Source organism: Carcharodon carcharias, chromosome 14 (assembly GCF_017639515.1).
Source record: "Carcharodon carcharias isolate sCarCar2 chromosome 14, sCarCar2.pri, whole genome shotgun sequence".
Lineage (NCBI taxonomy): Eukaryota > Metazoa > Chordata > Chondrichthyes > Lamniformes > Lamnidae > Carcharodon > Carcharodon carcharias.
In genome coordinates this window covers 147,427,729-147,448,048 of record NC_054480.1, presented here as the reverse complement: position 1 = coordinate 147,448,048, position 20,320 = coordinate 147,427,729, and the positions used below count along the sequence as shown (strand labels likewise).

Here is a 20,320-nt window from a genome sequence, read left to right as displayed (position 1 = left end):
GCCCCAGCTATGTCTGTCTCTTTATGGGGTATGTGGAACATTCCTTGTTCCAGTCCTACTCCGGCCCCCTTCCACAACTCTGTCTCTGGTACATCGATGATTACGTCGGTGCTACTTCATGCTCTTGTCGGGACTTGGAAAAATTTAATAATTTTGCTTCCAATCTCCACCCCTCCATCATTTTCACGTGGTCCATCTGACACTTCCCTTCCCTTCCTTGACCTCTCTGTCTCAATCTCTGGTGATAGACTGTCCACCAATATCCATTACAAACCCACCGACTCCCACAGCTACCTCGACTACAGCTCCTCACACCCTGCTTCCTGTAAGGACTCCATCCCATTCTCTCAGTTCCTTCGCCTCCGTTGCATCTGTTCCGATGATGCTACCTTCAAAAACAGTTCCTCTGACATGTCCTCCTTCTTCCTTAACCGAGGTTTTCCACCCACGGTCATTGACAGGGCCCTCAATCGTGTCCGGCCCATCTCCCGCGCATCCGCCCTCATGCCTTCTCCTCCCTCCCAGAAACATGATAGGGTCCCCCTTGTCCTCACTTATCACCCCACCAGCCTCCGCATTCAAAGGATCATCCTCCGCCATTTCCGCCAACTCCAGCATGATGCCACCACCAAACACATCTTCCCTTCACACCCCCTGTCGGCATTCCGTAGGGATCATTCCCTCCGGGACAACCTGGTCCACTCCTCCATCACCCCCTACACTTCAACCCCCTCCCACGGCACCTTCCCATGCCCACGCAAAAGATGCAACACCTGCCCCTTCACTTCCTCTCTCCTCACCGTCCAAACACTCCTTTCAATTGAAGCAGCATTTCACTTGTATTTCCCCCAACTTAAGTCTACTGTATTTGTTGCTCCCAGTGCGGTCTCCTCTACATTGGAGAGACCAAACGTAAACTGGGCGACCGCTTTGGAGAACACCTGTGGTCTGTCCACAAGAATGACCCAAACCTCCCTGTCACTTGCCATTTTAACACTCCACCCTGCTCTCTTGCCCACATGTCTGTCCTTGGCTTGCTGCATTGTTCCAGTGAAGCCCAACGCAAACTGGAGGAACAGCACCTCATCTTCCGACTAGGCACTTTACAGCCTTCCAGACTGAATATTGAATTCAACAACTTTAGGTCTTGAACTCCCACCTCCATCCCCACCCCCTTTCTGTTTCTTCCCTCTTTTGTTTTTTCCAATAATTTATATAGATTTTTCTTTTCCCACCTATTTCCATTATTTTTAAATCTATACCTTTTATGCCCTGTTGGTCTTATTATACATCACCCCCACTATCACTGTACCTTGAGTGCCCTGCCATCCATTCTTAATTAGCACATTCGTCTAGATAATATCACCAACTTCAACACCTATGTTTTCTTTTGTCTGTGACATCTTTTGATTATCTGCTCCTATTACTGCTTGCTTGTCCCTACAACCACACCCACCCCCCTCCACTTCTCCCCCCCTCCCCCCCACCTTAAACCAGCTTATATTTCACCCCTCTCCTTGGATTCACCCAGTTCTGTTGAAGGGTCATGAGGACTCAAAACGTCAACTCTTTTCTTCTCCGCCGAAGCTGCCATTCCTGTAACTGTTTTCCCCAAACTTCCAAACTACACAATTCTTCATCTCGTCTGTAATCATCCATACAAGTACCATATCACAGTTCCATTTTAATATTCCAATAGACATATTCTTGCTTCCTCCTAAACATCTACATTCTGCCTCTTAGCAAGAATATCCATAATCAAGCACCACATTAGCCATTTGTTTCTACTGTTCTCTCCAGTTCCAAATTATGGATAAGTCAGAACATTCTTCAGATCTACACTGGGAGCTGAATGTTATGGTATAGCCATCAATTTGCATCTTAGCTTGATCTCATTCCCCTTGGCAGATGTTTGTACAAGCAATACCCTATGACACAAAAACTGTGTCTTATATCTCAAGATTGAGCTTCAAACCTGAACCATTAGCAAGATGAGCTATTTCTACCTCGATAATATTGCTGATCTCCAGCTGTACATTATCCACAATCTCTCATCTATGCTGTAAATCATCTCAACTTCAGATTTCTTCCATTTCTTCCTTACCAGTTTCCCGTGATCCACCCTAAACAAACTTCAAATAATCTAAAACTCCATAAAACCATCCTATCCCAGGAAACCAAGCTCACACATTACCTGGATAAGCTTCAGAATCTTGCTTAACAAGGCATGAACATAAAAACTCATCCGTAAATCCGATGACCTAGCCCCAAGCCACTTAAGGTAAACCTCTCCAAGCCCCACACCACAGCCTGCAATCTCCCATCTTCTATTATTGTTAACAGAAAACTTTAGCCATTGTGCCCTCGTACTCCAATTCTCTAAAAAGAAACTGCTTTGCCACCACTCAAAAGCCTTTTGAAAACCTTAAACCTACATTTTCTGTCCAAACATCCACACCCCCACTGACACCTTGTACATCTGGGGAATGTTTCTGCTCCATTAAGAAACCTATTGCTGCAGTTTCACACCCTTGTTGTCTCACAGCCGCACAATCCAAACCAGGTTAAGTTTGCAAACAAGAGGCACAAAGCAGAGCTACACAAACATCAATTTTTAAAAAGCAATTAAAAAAAATTAATGAAGGCACTTGATGGGCAGGGGTGGGGCTGAAGAAAAAGGAGCCCTAATGAGCTATTGCTGGGTTTTTTTTTTAAATAAAAAGTTGTTTTTAGGCTGCAGGAGATGTTGGCAACCCAGCATTTCTCATCCTTTAAAGGCATAAGATCATCCATACTGGAGGACTGGAGCCCATTTAGGGATGACAGATTCATTTACCATAATATCCAAAACAATTTAATTCCTTAATTAAAATCTATTGATACTGAAAATCATGATCGTAACACAGGTTCTCAACGGTTGTGAAAGAACCACATTCCAAAAAGGTGCATTTAAAGCAATCAAGTCTATGTCAAACCCCAAATACATAATTTAACACTTGTGCCAGGGCATGGTTATCAAGTCAAAGTTAAAACTGGCCAATTGACCCCAGCCCAAACTAGGAATAAAGCATTTTGGTCATTTACAGATGTTTAAGTCCCTTTTGGGCTTTATGCTGAGCCATATGGAAGTGGCTGTCACATTGTTCCCAATCTGGGCCATATCTTAAAATGGCGGAGACAGAATTGGGCTAACTTTTCCACATTGTGATAAGCAAGTCTGCTGCTGCAACACAGCTTTAATTTAAACACAACCACCTAGTAATGGAAGTTAAAATGAAGAAAGAAATCCAGTCTACAGATGATAAACCAAGTGAACCAAGAATTTTCATGGTTTTAATATAAATGCCAAATGCAAAAGGTCTCAGCACAGGCTGTGGGGTGTGTTGCTACTCATCCTGATAATCTGATAAAAGGCTTAGTTCAATCATATAGTGATCTGTACTTGGTGAATCCATATTGATTGTCCATAATTAGTCCAGGTCCAGTAATTCTATAGAGGGATGGTCAATAATGTATTCCCCCCCTTTGACCCAGGCAGGCTATCTCTCACACTTACTTTTAATGCCTAATCTTCTCTCTTTGGGGAGAGAGAGAGAGAGAGAGAGAGAGAGAGAGAGAGAGAGAGAGAGTGTTCCACTGATCTAACAAACTTTGTTCAAAGCCAAACTGTCTTTAGGTCTGTTAGCTTTCACAATCGGTAGAGTGCTGTCATTGGGAAGGACTTCATTAATACAGCAATGAATCACATCCAGCTCAATTGAAGTGGCTTGGAGTCAAAAAGAGTAATTAAACCAGCCTGGCATCAAGGTCAACCATTTAAATATATGCAGTTAGTGAGGATAAAAGTTAAAAGAAAAATGAAAAAAAGTGATCATGCAAAGAGGAAGCAAAAAAATGTAAAAATTACCTTCTGAGTAATTTCATCAGGATTTGCAAATGAACAAAGAGAAAGTATTTAAATAAGTTGCATTTAGGTCTATTGATCTAGACAATTATTAAAATGAATTTAAAGTCTCGTGCATAAATATATACACACTTATTTAACATACACACAAGGAAGCAACTAGGTAACCAAGTTAACAACTGCTACAGGCTTCACAATCTGTGGGTACAGACTGAAAGACAGTCAGTGTGGCTTTGAACAAAAAGTTTGTTAGATCAGTGGAACTCTCTCCCCAAAGAGAGAAGATTAGGCATTAAAAGTAAGTGTGAGAGATAGCCTGCCTGGGTCATAGGGGGGGAATACATTATTGACCATCCCTCTATGGAATTACTGGACCTGGGCTAATTATGGACAATCAATATGGATTCACCAAGTACAGATCACCACATGACTGACTGAACTAAGCCTTTTATCAGATTATCAGGATGAGTAGCAACACAGCCCACAGCCTGTGCTGAGACCTTGCCATTTATATTAAAATCATGAAAATTCTTGGTTTGCTATGATTATCAAATTTTGGGCTTGACAAACTAAGGGGAAGAAAAAGGAGGCAGAGAGAAGATAAATGTAGTTCAATGGAAAGAAATCTAGACATCTATATTTTCGAAAATTCTATCCTGAACAAAAAACGGTCTCTAAATAATTAAACTGGGGGAGACAAAGATTTAGGATTACAAATTATAGATTTTTTTTAAAAAAGGTGACAAGGCCACAAAACAAAAATGCAATTTGGATCATGGGTTTTATAACAAATTATTGAATGCAAACACAAAGCAACGATGAACTTGTATAATACTTTGTCATATTGTGTGCAATTCTAGGCACATTAAGGGTAAAAAGTAAAGATAGACTAGAATGATACTACCAGGAATGTGAAGTTAGTTCTGAAAAACCTGAAGAAAGTTTTTTTTAAAGCCTATCCTTCCTCCCACAAAATAGAGGGGATTAATGTTTTCAAGAGTATGTAAGGCTTTGCTTGGCAAGATTAGTAAAAAGAGCCAGATATGAGGATGATCACAAGAAACATTTTAACAAAAGGATTATTAGAATATGGAATCCTTTATCATGTGACTACTGAGGAAGAAACCTTAATATTCAAATGAAAGTCGGGTAAGTATTTGAAGGGGTGTATAAAAGGATGAGAAAAAGGACTAATAAATAGAATTAGAATAGTTACCCTTAGAAGAGGAGCTAGCTCAAGAATGATGGACCAATTGGCCTCCTTTGTGGTGTAAATTGTATGACCTTCTGCTTAAGAAGCATAAAATCAATGCACTGCCACATAATCCACTATATTTCATCAAGTCAATTAGATACAAAAATCACAAAGCGTTTCACTGTGTCTATAATGAAATTAGCAAAAAAAGGGTCATCATAAGGTTGGTCATATGAAAGCAAGGTTTCAGATGACCTCAATGTAGTAGTAGGAAAACACTCAAATTGATAAGTTTCCAATGTGAAAAAATGTTTACTTTACTTTGTTGTCTACTTACATACACACAAAACTTCCACAAAGTTTGATACCAAACAAACTACATAATCTGCAAAAATATTCTGGAATACTTTTAATGGCACCCAAAATAGTAAACAGAATAAAAATAAAAATACCTAGAAAAACTCAGCAGGTATTTCTCTCCGCAGAGGCTGTCAGACCTGCTGAGTTTTTCCAGGTATTTTTATTTTGGATTTCCAGCATCCACAGTTCTTTGCTTTTATCTGAGTAAACGGAATATTTTTGTTTTTGTAAATGTTTGAGAGTTAAAGCTCCACATAACAACCCTGAAATTTTCAAAATAATTAGAATTACAGATTTCCCATTTCCATCCCTTTGATGAACACTATCCATACAGACCCAGCAGAACTATTTCAAGACAATGTATGCGCCACTAAACCAGATTAAGAGTGCTTACCTTGCTAGCTTTCAGAATGTTAATTGGTTCTTCATAAACTGTGTCTCTATTTTTCTCTAAAAATCCTTCACACTGATACAGCACCTGAAGGCAATTCATAAATTTCTTTATACATATAATGCTGAATACATCCTTTTAGAACCATAGAACACTACAGCACAGAAAACAGGCTATTCGGCCCTTCTAGTCTGTGCCGAATTATTATTCCGCTAGTTCCATTGACCTGTATCCAGTCCAAAACCCTCCAGACCTCTCCCATCCATGTATCTATCCAATTTATTCTTAAAACTTAAGAGTGAGCCCGCATTTACCACGTGAGATGGTAGCTCGTTCCACACTCTCATCACTCTCTGAGTGAAGAAGTTCCCCCTAAACCTTTCCCCTTTCACCCTAAAGCCATGTCCTCTCACGTTTATCTCTCCTAATCTAAATGGAAAGAGCCTACTCAAATTTACTCTTGTCTATACCCCTCATAATTTTGTAAACTTCTATCAAATCTCCCCTCATCCTTCTACACTCCAAGGAATAAAGTCCTAACCTGTTTAATCTTTCCTTGTAACTCAACTCCTTAAGACCCGGCAACATCCTAGTAAATCTTCTCTGCACTCTCTCAATCTTACTGATATCCTTTCTGTAGTTAGGCGACCAGAACTGCACACAATACTCCAAAGTTGGCCTCACCAATGTCTTATACAACCTCACAATAACATCCCAACTCCTATACTCAGTACTTTGATTTATGAAGGCCAGTTTGCCAAAAGCTTTCTTTACAACCCTGTCTACCTGTGACGCCACTTTCAGGGAATTATGTATCTGACCTCCCAGATCCTTTTGTTCCTCCACACTCCTCAGTGCCCTACCATTTACTGTGTATGTCCTACCTTGGTTTGTCCTTCCAAAGTGCAACACCTCACACTTTTCTGCATTAAATTCCATCTGCCATTTTCTGGCCCATTTTTCCAGTTGGTCCAGATCCCTCTGCAAGCTTTGAAAGCCTTCCTCACTGTCCACAACACCTCCAATCTTAGTGTCATCAGCAAACTTGCTGATCCAATTTACCACATTATCATCCAGATCATTGATATAGACAACAAACAACAATGGTCCCAGCACAGATCCCTGAGGCACACCACTAGTCACAGACCTCCAGTCTGAGAAGCAATCATCCACCACCACTCTCTGTCTTCTCCCACACAGTCAATTTCAAATCCAGTTTACAACCTCTCCATGGATACCAAGTGTCTGAACCTTCTGAACTAACCTCCCATGTGGGACCTTGTCAAGGCCTTACTAAAGTCCATGTAGACAATATCCACAGCCTTTCCTTCATCTACTTTCTTGGTAACCTCCTCGAAAAACTCTACAAGGTTCATTAAACACGACCTACCACGCACAAAGCCATGCTGACTATCCTTAATCAGCCTTTGGCTGTCCAAATAGTTATATATCCAGCCTCTCAGAACACCTTCCAATAATTTACCTACTGACGTCAGGCTCACTGGACTGTAATTACCTGGTTTACTTTTGGAGCCTGTTTTAAACAACGGAACAACATGAGCTACCCTCCAATCCTCCGGCACCTCACCCGTGGCTAAGGACATTTTAAATATTTCTGTCAGGGCCCCTGCAATTTCTACACCAGTCTCCCTCAAGGTCCGAGGGAATATCATGTCAGGCCCGGGGGATTTATCTACCTTTATTCGCTGTAAGGCAGCAAGCACCTCCTCCTCTTTAATCTCTATATGTTCCATGACACTACTGCTTGTTTCCCTTCCTTCCTTATACACTATGCCAGTTTCCTGAGTAAATACTGATGCAAAAAAACTGTTTAAGATCTCCCCCATCTCGTGAGGCTCCACACAGATGACCACTCTGATCTTCAACGGGACCAATTGTGTCCCTTACTATCCTTTTACCGTTAATGTACTTGTAGAAACCCTTTGGGTTTACCTTCACGTTATCTGCCAAAGCAACCTCATGTCTTCTTTTTGCCTTCCTGATTTCCTTTTTTAGTATTTTCTTACATTTTCTATACTCTACAAGTACCTCATTTGCTCCTTGTTGCCTATACCTGCTATACACCTCTCTCTTCTTCTTAACTAGATCGCCAATATCCCTTGAAAACCAAGGTTCCCTTTGCCTGTTAACTTAGCCTTTAATCCTGACAGGAACATGCAAACTCTGCACTCTCAAAATTTCGCCTTTGAATGCCTTCCACTTACTGAACACATCCTTGCCAGAAAACAACTTATGCCAATCCACTCTTCCTAGATCCTTTCTCATTTCCACAAAATTGGCCTTACTCCAGTTTAGAATCTCAACTCGAGGACCAGACTTATCCTTATCCATAATTAACTTAAAACTAATGACATTGTGGTCACTGGACCCAAAATGTTTGCCTACACATACTTCTGTCACCTGACCTGTCTGGTTCCCTAATAGGAGATTAAGTATTGCATCCTCTCTCGTTGGTACCTCTATATATTGATTTAAAAACTTTCCTGAACACATTTGACAAACTCCAAGCCATCCAGCCCTTTTACAGTATGGGAGTCCCAGTCAATATGTGGAAAGATAAAATCTCCTACTATCACAATTTTCTGTTTCTCACATCGGTCTGCTATCTCTCTACAGATTTGCTCCTCCAATTCTCTCTGACTATTGGGCGGTCTATAATACAACCCTATTAGTGTGGTCACACCTTTCCCATTCCTCAGCTCCACCCATATAGCCTCTGTAGACGAGCCCTCCGGGCTGTCCTGCTTACGCACAGCTGTGATATTTTCCCTGACTAGTAATGCCACTCCTCCCCATTTCATCCCTCCCCCTCTATCACATCTGAAACAACAGACCCCCGGAACACTGAGCTGCCAGTCCTGCCCTCCTGCAACCAAGTCTCACTAATAGCAATAATGTCGTAATCCCACGTGCCAATCCACGCCCTAAGCTCATCTGCCTTTCCAACAATACTCCTTGCATTGAAATAGATGCACCTGAGAACATTTCTATCACGTACAAGCCTTTGATTTCTGTCTATACATGCATTCCTCGCTTGACCTTTATCCTCCTCCACCTCACTATCTGCTGTAACACTCTGGTTCCCCTCACTTGACCCAGTCACTTTGAATTTCATGGATCCTGATTTATAGCCTACATCATAATTTCACTGGTGAAAAATTAAGGCTCTTTTCAGTCCAGGGAACTTTGTTTCCTGGTATCTAGCAGCAACATTTCATTAAAGGTGGAAGATGTCAAACTGAACGAAAGGAAGAGTTTTTCCACCTCCAATATTTAGTGAGAACCTCAAGCATTCCCAAATTAGGTACAAGGTGCAGGAAAGTGTAGTATGCTGCTCAACTTTAGTACAACCCATCCTGGTTGTAGCTATTCCTGCCAGGAGATCTGCTATCATGGTATATTACACTCATCTGTCTTGCGCCAAGCTCATCCATCCACTGTAGCTTGCCTGCAACCACTAACATCCATCATCAGCTATGCCTAGGTTGACCAGTCTTTCTGCCGCCTCCACTTTGCTCCCTAGAAGAGAGAGATCGCTGTAGCTTTTTAGTTCTCGTCAAATGGCCAAAATACTGATTTTATTTTCTGGATGCCACAGTTCTTTTTGCTGTTGCAATTTCAAGTACCTCTTCATTTGCCTTGTGGTCTGTATATGAAGTTTTTAAGCATACATCCTAGCATTCACATTTAAATGGCCTTTATTTTCTTTCACAGATCTTTACAATTGTCCGGGTTTGAGGCATGCAGGGAAGTGGATTGAATGTAGCATCTTTTCTTCATTTCAAGCTTGAGTTCCCTTTTTGTGAACACATCCTTCAACGTCACAAAATCACTTCTGGCTGTTCCTATCCTTCCTCCAAATTCAGCAACACATCTACCACCTTCTGTTACCATTTGTCCCAAGTAGATAAACAAATCTAGTTCCAGTGTGAATCTTCATTCTAGTGTCTAATTTATTCCTTCCAACTACTATTGTTTTTGCCCTTTTGGTGTTTATACTCAATCCATATTCCAAAACTTCTAGAATTTACTTGACCTAAGATGTGTCAAAATTACTTGTGGAAGCCATTATCCATCAAAAACAATTCGGATTCTAAGTAGCTACAGGCTAAATTTGAAATGTTTGTGCCTTTAAGATCAGTGCTCGGAATTTCACTAAGTCAACTGCACCCTTTAGTATTTTTTCATACCCAATCCCTGAAAATGTTTTTTAAAAATCCCCTTGATTGCGCCAACTGCATGCAATAATTAGCTTGGTTATAGAAGTTAAAACTAAAACCATCACCTACATCAGCAGCAAAATGAAGAATAATGAAAGCAGAATTTGACATCCTAGGTTTCTGAAAGTGATGACTTGTATAGTGTCGGTCATACAGCTTTTGAGCCCACTTCTCATCCGTTCCATTAAGCATCTAAAAATTAAACAAGTAATGCCTATTTAGATCAACCCAAATATATACTGGACAGGTGTTAGCAACTTAAAGGGTTACAACTTTACATCATATTATTGCTGCACAGCTTCCGCAGAATTGTTATTTTTGACTACAGGTTTATTAATGGGGAGGGGGGGGTGGGGAAGAGAGAGGAGAGAGAGAGAGAGAGAGAGAGAGAGAGAGAGTGAGTTAAAAAGAGAAATAATTTTGTTTGATCTTGATTACAAACATAACGAACTTCCTACATCTTGATTCATACTTCTCAAAATCAGCTTGGAATTCCCTCGATCATGCTTGCAGGTCAGCAGCATTCATAATTGCCATTATCATCCCCTTCAACCTGACTCAAAAAAGCGATTCTTCAAAAAGTCAACTGACAAAAGCCATTTCTGCTTTAAGGGTTTTTTTGTTTTTGCACCATCATATAATCAATTGTCTCATAGGCTCATCCTAGCAATATTGTAACAATTGCATTTAATCCCTTTAGCTAGTGTGTTTTTTCTGGCATCAAGCAGCTCTATTCAGTTTGCAAGTGAGGACAGACTGGCCTGAAACATTTGGGGGATTTTAAAGGGCAGGGGTTCCAACAACGATGCTATGAAACTGGGGCAATTGTGAAGTCTCCCAATTTTCTCACATGGCAGCTCATCCCTGTTTGTTAAGGAATTGCAGAGGGCAATTCCCTGTGGACAACGTTACTGAGCAGGGAAGGAGATTAGACTTGAAGGTCTCAATGGGAAGAATACTGCTTGTGGAGGGCACATTCATCTGTTGTAAATACCTGGAGGAAATAAAATCAGAATATAACTACTTGGTGCTCATTGTTTCAAACTGTTCTTAGCTTTTTTGGTCCTCAGCTCTTCTGACTACACTCTTACCATCGCATTTTGCATTTGCAGCAACGCTCTCCCAACCAGGATAAAAGGTGATATATTATTGATTGCAGTATATCTGCTCACAGTTACACAAGATTAAAACTAAAAGTTATACCAACTTTCATTAACTAAACATCAGTGTATGTTAATTCTCACCCTGCATTCTTCATCTAGAAGATCCAAGATTCCAAGCTTCGCTTCAATAAGATCAATACAAGGTTGATTGTCGTAGTAATCAACAAGTGTCCATGGTAATCCTTCAGTCAAGTACTCTTCCTGCTCTAGCTTGAACACATGCTAGGAAGAAAAAGATACACAAGTTTCTACACAAATGGACAAAGATTGGAGAGTGACTGTACATCAGCCACTGATGAGAAAAACTGTTTGGCACCAAAGCTGACCACTCCGCAAGCAAATTCTATAAAGAAATAAACAGCCATTTAAAATCGACAAGCTTTTACAGTTATGTTCCACAATCGCCCTTCCACTGCAAGCTAATGAAGGAAACAAAAACTTTAAAAATTAGACAGAAAGAACCTCAAAGCTATACAGATACATTGCAGGAATGAGTGGTCAAACACTTCTGATTAATGTTTTCATTTGTAAAAATATGATTCATTAACATATCAATATTAGTCCTTGATCATTGGCACCTTTTCTTCCCTATTAGCAACTTGCAATTGTCAGTTGTCATGTTACCAGATGAAGACACAACTCCACTTGATGTGTTCATTCAATCAGTAAGATCCAGCTGACTAATATGGAAGTCACTTGGAACAATTATTGTGGGTATATCTGCTGCTAAATAAGATCTGTGTTACCATGCTGCAAAAGGAATATTCAGTGACCTTAACTCTGGGGGATTTGAGGGGGGGGCAGTGGTGGGGACACACTGTAGCATATATTAAAAACATGCAATATTTTAACATGGCAAAAAACCATCAGTTTAGATGGTCAATGGGAGCGAAAGGAAGAGCTAGGGGGAGAGATAATCAACAGCTTGGTCAATGTTTTAAGGGGAGGAGGGAGTTCGAGGAGGTGGTGCCGGAGGAGCTCCTTCTATGCAGTCCAATAATGGGCTTTCATTCCAGTTTCTGAAGTAACATGTACTCTTTTCCATAAAAACTTAGGCAAAATCAAAAAAGTGTGAAAAATCAAAGTGTGTCAAGATTGAGGGCATGGTGGACAGAGGGAAAGCGCAGCAAGATAGAAAAGGCAAGAAGCAGATGCAGTTAGTGAGTACTTTTACACCTTGTTCCATACATGGAGATCATAAGACTGATAAAGGAACTAGGAAAGGACAATGATCCAGTTTCAAATACATAGATCAGGAAAAATAAAGGCTGTGAAGGTAGGTTAATAGTTGTTTGGTAGTACAGAACTTTGCTGCTGAAGAAAGAGACGTGTCGAAGCTTTTCATCTTGCACTCATCAGGACAATTTAAGAACACCAAGAAAGAGGAAGACAATTTATATTATATGACAAGAATGCTGATTGGTTGGTAGAGGTGTTACCATGGAGAATGCATCAGTGACTCTGCCAGACAGTTAACTGCCAAACATTGTTTGAAACGTAAACTAGGCAGCTTGACCGATTCCTCAGGGCAATGCCTTGACCAATGAGTCAGCAAATGAGTATCACTTATTTTGTTTAACTGAAACAGGCACAATGCAGACAGAATACATACACAAAGAACAGGGCCCTGGTGTATTAATAAACGGAGTATCCAGTAGACGTAAATGCGCCACACTGAGCCCAACTGACAACCTTAAATTGGTTGTCAGCATGATTCTTAGCACACTGAGGATTATTTAGCAAATATTGTTTTGAGTTTTGCAAACATGGGCTTGTTGGGTGTGGTCTGTATCTTGCCTGTTCTGAACAGTGGCTGGGACACATTGATATGATTCACCAGTCTTTGGAACATATGCCCTACTTACCCAGTATCACACAGGCACTGAAATTCATATGCCACATTACTCATTTGTGTGATGGGCAGAACATCTTTATGGCTTAATGGCAGCATCCTGTTAGTGGCAAATGCCACTCATGTTGCTACTGACAGTAGCAGTGTGAAACAACTGGCTTCGCCTGTTGCTCAAATTTTTGAGGTACTTTGCCCTTCCAGAGCATTCTGAGGTAAGCTGGGCACTTTTTAGGGCCAAAAAAAGTGACAGCCTTAGGCCCGTTCATGAGTTTGCATGATGTACGACACAAAACGGTCAGACACACACAGACAGACAGACGCACACACAGCGAGCCATGAGGATGAAATCCATCATATATGGCATGCGGCAGCTCAATCACTCTTACACAAGTCCAACAAGCGAATAGCTGCAGATAATCACCAATGTTCCACTAAGGGAGCCATAGATATTTGCACTGTAGCACTATGTCATGGCTATCTAGACCCACCATTGTGTGAATCAGTATTCATTGAGCTCAAACTCTGCAACTTGTGCAGTTGAGTTCAATTCTAATTATGGCCATCTCTAAGCCCAAATAGATGGTGTTGCCATGGGATCCCCTCTAGGCCCAGCTCTCACAAAAAGCTATTGGGTTCCATGGGAAATGTGTTTCCGGTAGAATGACACCAAACCTCCTATCCATTGCATATTTTCACTATATGGGTATGTTTGCTATATTTAAATCCGCAGCTGCATGTAATAATGCCCTTGCATGTCTTAATTGGCTCCATCCTGCACTCAAATACACCTTTGAAATTGAGCAGTCAAACAAACTCCTTTTCTTTGATGTACGAGCTGAGAAATCTGCCAGGGGGTTCTCTACCATGGTCTACTGTAAGCCTGCCTTCACTGGTCAATAAACGCATTGGGGTTCTCACAGTTTCACATGCTGTAAGATTGGTCTTATTGGTAACCTTTTAAATAGGGCCAGAGCTATTTGCTCAATGTGCAAGCTTGGTGCTGAAAGAGCACATCAAAGGCACCCTGTGGGATATTGGCTATCCTGACCAGATCATTTTGCACTGTATATCACACAAACTCATGAATGGGCCTAAGGCTGTCACTTTCGGCCCTGAAAAGTGCCTCATCTACCTCAGATTACTCTGGAAGGGCGAGATGCTGCGCCATGGCAATTACTCTGCACTGGGAGTCATCTGAAAATGCTTTTAAAATCTCTCACTTTTTGGATGGTCCAAACTGGGTTACATCAATAGTTACCCAGTAGTAGTTAGAATTAAGACCTCTTCTTCCTTCTAGGTGACCACCACCGCCCCCCCACCCCCCACCCCATGGGGCTCTCTTCTTGCCCCCTTCTGCCCCCCAACCCCAATCTGACAGAGCTGCCCTTTGTTGCTCGGCCCTGGGGACCACACTGATCTTGCCTGGCCTGAATCGGAAGCTTGTGCCGGGGGTGAGATTGAAAACATTTTCAGGCAAGGAACTGGGAGCGGAGTGGCAATCCGACAATCCAAGGAAGTTCAGGCTCATGACAGTTTTTGAACACTGGCCCTGAGCTCCGTCCAATCCTCAGCTGCCCCTCAATGGGAGGGTGAAGGCTGGTCGGTGGAGAGTGCCAGCCATGGATCATCTTGTGACTGAGCAGGCTGATTCTTGGCTTGTATATCTTTGGACACATAGCACAGGGATGTCCCATGAGGGAGTGAGATCTGGAGCATAAAGAATACTTCAACTGATTACAGTGTACAAAGTCGGTATAGCAGAAAACAGGACATTTTGCCTAATGGGTGTGTGCTGTGTTTCAATGCCTTGCTAGTCTACCTCATCTCTCACATATTTAACATATTGCGGAAAAAGAGACACGTCAAAGCTTTTCACCTTGCACACATCAAAACACTCCAGGAATACCAATATAAGGAGAAAAACAAAATTTATACTGAGGAGAATGCTGATTGGTTGCAAGTGTCTGGTGGATGCGTAGTCATGGAGAATAGATCAAGAGCACTGGTTCATGCATGATGGGTTGTAGAATCCTTGTGCTGAAATTTCTTTCCACATTTCGTACCAGTGACCATGACCTTGTGTGGAATTTAATGCCCTACACTGAGGAGAGCTTAGTGGTCGGGTTTATTTTTGATGGGGGTGGGGCACTTAATTGAGGGAGGTGGCAGGTAGGAACCCCACCACTGCTATCCCTCCCTGCTAGTAATTCACCAGGGGCAGGGACATGCCATGGGGAAAGCCCAAACAGCAAACCCTGTTCAGATTGCTTGTGGGCTTCCATGGGTTTGTGGGTTTTTTTTTTTAAAAAAAGAGGGTGTGGGGGTCCTTGTTCAAAGGCTGAGGGACCTGGCATTAGGAAAGGAGGGTTTCACACAGCCACCCCTGCCCTTGCTGCCAGCCCCCCTCCTCCACCAGTCCCCTCTCACCACTACTCACCTATTGCCTGTGTCCATCAGCAATCCTGGGCCTTGGGGTGGGGAGGTTTGCATTACCAGCAGCAGCCACTGCTCCCCCAGTGGCACTGCCTAACAATGCACAGCCACCAGACTCTGATTGTTATAAGGTTGTCTTGGGGTCTGAGGTCTGGAGGCTTTTGTGGTTGAACACACTGGTTTATTCAACGTACCCAGTCAGGGCTATACCTTGGAGATAGCTTCATGCCAATTTCTAAAAGATTCTCTGCACTTGACTCTCTACATCAGTGTGGGCAGTACTCCTTCCCCAGTCACACTTTAACCCTTACTAACCCAAACACCCTTATACCACATCTCTCCCCCACCCCTTCAAATCCTTACCAAAATATATTTACAATATAAAATTTCCATGCTACCCCTCCTCCCCAAACCCAAGTCTCTGACTCTACATATTCAGGCAGTCTGGAATCTTCAATACTCTTCCAGGTCTCATTCCTTCCCAGCTGCTTCAGGCTGATATTGGTAGTTGAAATTTCAGTACTTGGTGTTTTAAATACTTGAGTGAGTTTCAACATCTGTTTTGCTTCTTGCGCTCTAAATGTCTTTCTTTGTCAACAATCTGTAATTAGATACCATGGGCTTATCCCATTCCATCTGGAGAAAATGTTCACTCTTCATTCCTAGAGTGGACGCTGGTTTTATCCATGCGGTCCACCGTGGTCTTCCTGGAAAGTGACGTTTCAAAAAATAAATAAATAAATTTCAATAATTTCTACTGGTTTCACAATTTTACCCCAATATTTGTTTACTTTCAAGTCTATAAAATCATTTCATTCAGCTCAGCAACTACCGCTGTTTAGTTTAGTTGGTTTTATTTCAGTTAATCTGCAGAACTCATACAAGCTTAACAACTTCACCTAGGTATTCAGTTCCTTTTGGAGTCTTTCTTCCATGGTTATAGATCGCTCCTTAGATCCTCAACCTGTTCTTGGAATTTCCCTCATCTGCTTTTAAAGTCCTCGATTTGCTTTTCCATACTGCACATCTCATCCTATGCTCTTCGATCCATTTCCAGTATTTCAGTTTTGGTCATTAATCCTGCATTCAACCAACTGTTCAGATTCATCAGCAATTCCTTTTGCTGTTCCAGGCATTTTTCACAATAGACACTTGTTACTTGACGTTTAAATCGAGGATGTGTGTTAAATTTGCTTCTGTAATTTCGTCATTTGGGGCATTTCAAATCCTCATTCAAGTGTTCTACTTCCTGTGCTCATCAGTTCTTTTTCCAATGGCAAACTCTTTCCAAACACACAAGGTGGTTCTCTAGACTGAACAGTTTCTCTTTAGCAGGGCTTAATTCCTTTGTGCTATCCTTCCAAGCTCACATTTAATTCTACTTCTGCTAGTTGTTTGAGACTCTTCACATTCCTTGAGAATTCTCTTGCAAATGTTCAACTTTGACATTCAAGGTTCTGATTTTCATTTCAGCCATGTCATTTTTCAACAATTCAATGGTCCTCAACAAGTTTGAGGCACCCAGTGCTTTTCCTTCTAGCTCCTTGATCTTCATGCTCAGATTTACATTTCCTGACCTTATTTGTCTTCTATTCCTCCACCTGCAGCAGATCTTTGTCCTTGCCCTTCATTCTGGTTTCACTGTTAGTCAGGTCTGTCTCCAACGAAGACTTATCTTGTTTCAGTTCTGTAATCATGCTACACGTGGCTTCATTGTCTGCTCACAGTTTGGAAAGCTCTTCGGCTTTTCCTTTCAATTCCTCCTTTTCCATTCAGCTGGTTCTTCTGCTCAGTCTCTCTTGGCTTCCTCCTGGAATATTGAACATTGCTGAGTCTTCTCTGCCAACTGGTTCTTCAATTCTTTGACATTAAATTCATTTAGTTCCTCAAAAAAATTGTGAAGAGAAAGTAACTAACCTGAGGAGTACTCGGGATGTGAATTCACACCTCATTCAAACAGGTTTCCCTTTTGTGAAGCTCTGTTTGAGTTTTCTTAATTCAGAGTCTCAACTTTGTTCTGCTGTTCAAGGCAGTCATCATTTCTTCATGCTGCTGAAGGGTTATGTCCTCCCTTTTCATTTGATTTTGAAGAATAATTAGCTGTTCTTTCAACTGTTTATTTTCTTGTTCAGTTCTTGCCATCTTGCTGTGCTTCTGTACATTGCTTTGTTGCTGATAGAAAGATGCTGAATGCTGCTTCAGAAACTAACACCATGTTTTTCCAGGGGTACATATTGATTCTTCAAAGTCTTTCAAGGCAACATATTTCTTACAGCACATTCTGTCTGTTGTGTCTGCCTGTACTTCTAGTCAAGTTCTTCCAACTCCCTCTTCAGATGGAATTCAGAGTTATCTCAGACTGAGGATGCACACTATTCAGATTTACACTTATTGTATTCTTCTCAATATTCAACCAGCTTCTTTCAAAGACTCCTTGTACCTTTGAGACACCTTATGTTTGTTCAGATCTTGAACAGCTTGGTTCATTGAAGATGAGCATGATCTTATTGAATGGTGGACCAGGCTCAAGCAGTCGAATGGTCTACTCCTGTTCCAATTCCTTATGTTAAGAGTTTAGTATGTCATGTATTTTCAAAGCCACATACTCAGCTTGAAATCACATCTTTCACGTCTTCCAATTCAGCTTGGATACAAACATTTTGCTGTGGAATAGCGTCAAAAGCAATAGCACCTGCAAAATGAAAATGGATTACATCAGATAGCTTTCTATTCTTCACAGTCATCTGCTCAATCTGCAGAAGGAGGTGGCAGTGCGCAATGTGTCAGGGTTTTCAAAAAGTTCATGTTTAAGCCTTTCAGCTGTTATGCAGCCTCTTCCTCTGCATTAAAGTCTTCGGCTCATGCACTTCATGCCGACATGGTGTGTGGCTATCTTGTGTTTTGCTTGGATATGGTCTCCCTCGCCCTCGGGTCTCCTCATCTTTTTTTGGTGCTTTATTGGGAGTGTTCAATATCTTTTCTAAAGGTTTGAGCTCAAAATACTTGTCCAAGACTTTTAATATCTCACCAAATGTGGTCGAGGGGTCATCTATACTTTGTATAGCCATTTCACCAATTAAGAATGTATTAACATGCACTTAGTCTGATTTCCTACTTAATCCTGATGTACTCCTGTAATCTAAAAAACTTCTCCATAATGCCCAATTTTGCATCTGGTTTGGCCCTTGCACAAGTTCAAATTGGTGTGGTAGTAAATCAAAACTATCCATGGCTGCTTTTCAGCACTGGGGAGTACAGTTTTAATTTCTCTCAAAATGGCACTGCAGGAACTAATTTTGCTTCTTTCACTTGTCAGTTTTTGGCAGGCTCCTGTTGCGATCAAAGAGTTGATCATAAAGACTTGGCGATTCTGCAGGAAGTCTTCAGAATAAGCCATTTGGGCCAGGTTCAATCATAGAGAATCAAATGGAAGGCAATTTTCAGCTCTGACCACTATTTAATATTTCTCATTTATTCGAGCTCAGCAACCACATGGTATGGCACCAACTCAGGACTCAATCTGTAGCATTCTTCCAGCCATGCACATTAAATAAACAAAATCTGTATGGTCATCTGATTAACGGCCTGATTATTTTCAAAATGTCGGTTCAGCCTTTAAGTGAACTCTGCTCACCCTTGGGATCTGGCTAGGTCTTTTGATTCTGTGTTTGATCAGGTTCTGGCAATGGAACTCCCTGTGCTGTGGAGGAGTCCATTTCTTCTGTCCTTCAGCCTCCACACCTGCAAATGGAGTTCAAGGCAATCTCCAGCTGTGGTCTTGGAATTAGGCACACTTCTCAGGCCAGACTATAGTCTTTATGTTTTCATTTCTAGGATTTTGGGGTCCTTCACCTGCTGCCACCATGTTGTAAGCTTGTTTGGTGTCTCACAAAGAGGCCTGGAGGCTTGTGTGGTTGAACATAAACTGTATTATTAATACAACTATATACATATTTCCAAGGGATAGCCCTGACTAGGTGTCATCTTCTAGTCAACTTCTACAAGACACTCTACACCATAACATGAGTGGTACAGTTTCCTCAGTCCATATATTAACCCAACACGCTAATACTACACTGATTAACTGGAAATTCTCAGGGGATGGTCCTTTGATTCCAGGAAAGACCTGCCACTGCCTAGTTCAGTGCCTGAAATACGCTTAATTCTTGAAAAACAGCAATGGAGCTCTTGTTGGTTCTTCACCTAGTAGGCAAAACTCCATTAAATACCACCCCTGGGGCAGTCAAAAGAACTGTGCAGAGTGCACGCCAACGCTGGTTGCCTAGTTGGAACAGCCCAAATTTATTTTGCATAAAAAAAGACCTTTGATCTAACAATTTGAACTGATTTATTCAAGTGGCAAGGAAGATTTCTGTTCATGCACCATAGTTTACAGGCCCGATTTCCTCTATTATACTCCCAATATTCTCATTAAGCACCTATGAACACATTCAAATTCATCAGCTCTAATCACAAATTCCCATGTGAGCAAAACTCCAACCCAGGAAGTAACCTTGGACGCCAGAAATATCAAAGCACCACTTATGACCATAGAATCTTCCGCTGGTTAAGTGCTCTTCAAAACAAATTTTTTCAAAAAGAGTCACAGGATAAAAACAGAACAAAGTCAGGTAATGTCAAAAGGTTGTCGAAAAGGCATTTTAAAATGCTTTCCTTATAGAGATCTTACCAAGTTAAATTGTTGCTGTAACTTTTCATTTGCATAATTAATGCAAAACTGCTCAAAACTGTTATTTTCAAAAGTTTCAAACCTAAAAATG

At 41.3% G+C, this 20,320-nt stretch overlaps 1 protein-coding gene across 1 annotated transcript in view; it reads right to left on the bottom strand.

Annotated features, from left to right (window-relative positions):
* The window catches only part of LOC121287634 (unconventional myosin-Vb-like), a 124,576-nt gene that overhangs the window by 66,098 nt on the left and 38,158 nt on the right, over nt 1-20,320 (bottom strand). The window contains exons 11-14 of the mRNA XM_041205567.1: nt 20,230-20,311; nt 11,336-11,476; nt 10,161-10,283; nt 5,854-5,937 (exon numbers count right to left, since the gene is read on the bottom strand). Of these exons, the coding sequence (XP_041061501.1) occupies nt 5,854-5,937; nt 10,161-10,283; nt 11,336-11,476; nt 20,230-20,311 (430 nt within the window). The remainder of the gene's footprint in view (nt 1-5,853; nt 5,938-10,160; nt 10,284-11,335; nt 11,477-20,229; nt 20,312-20,320) is intronic.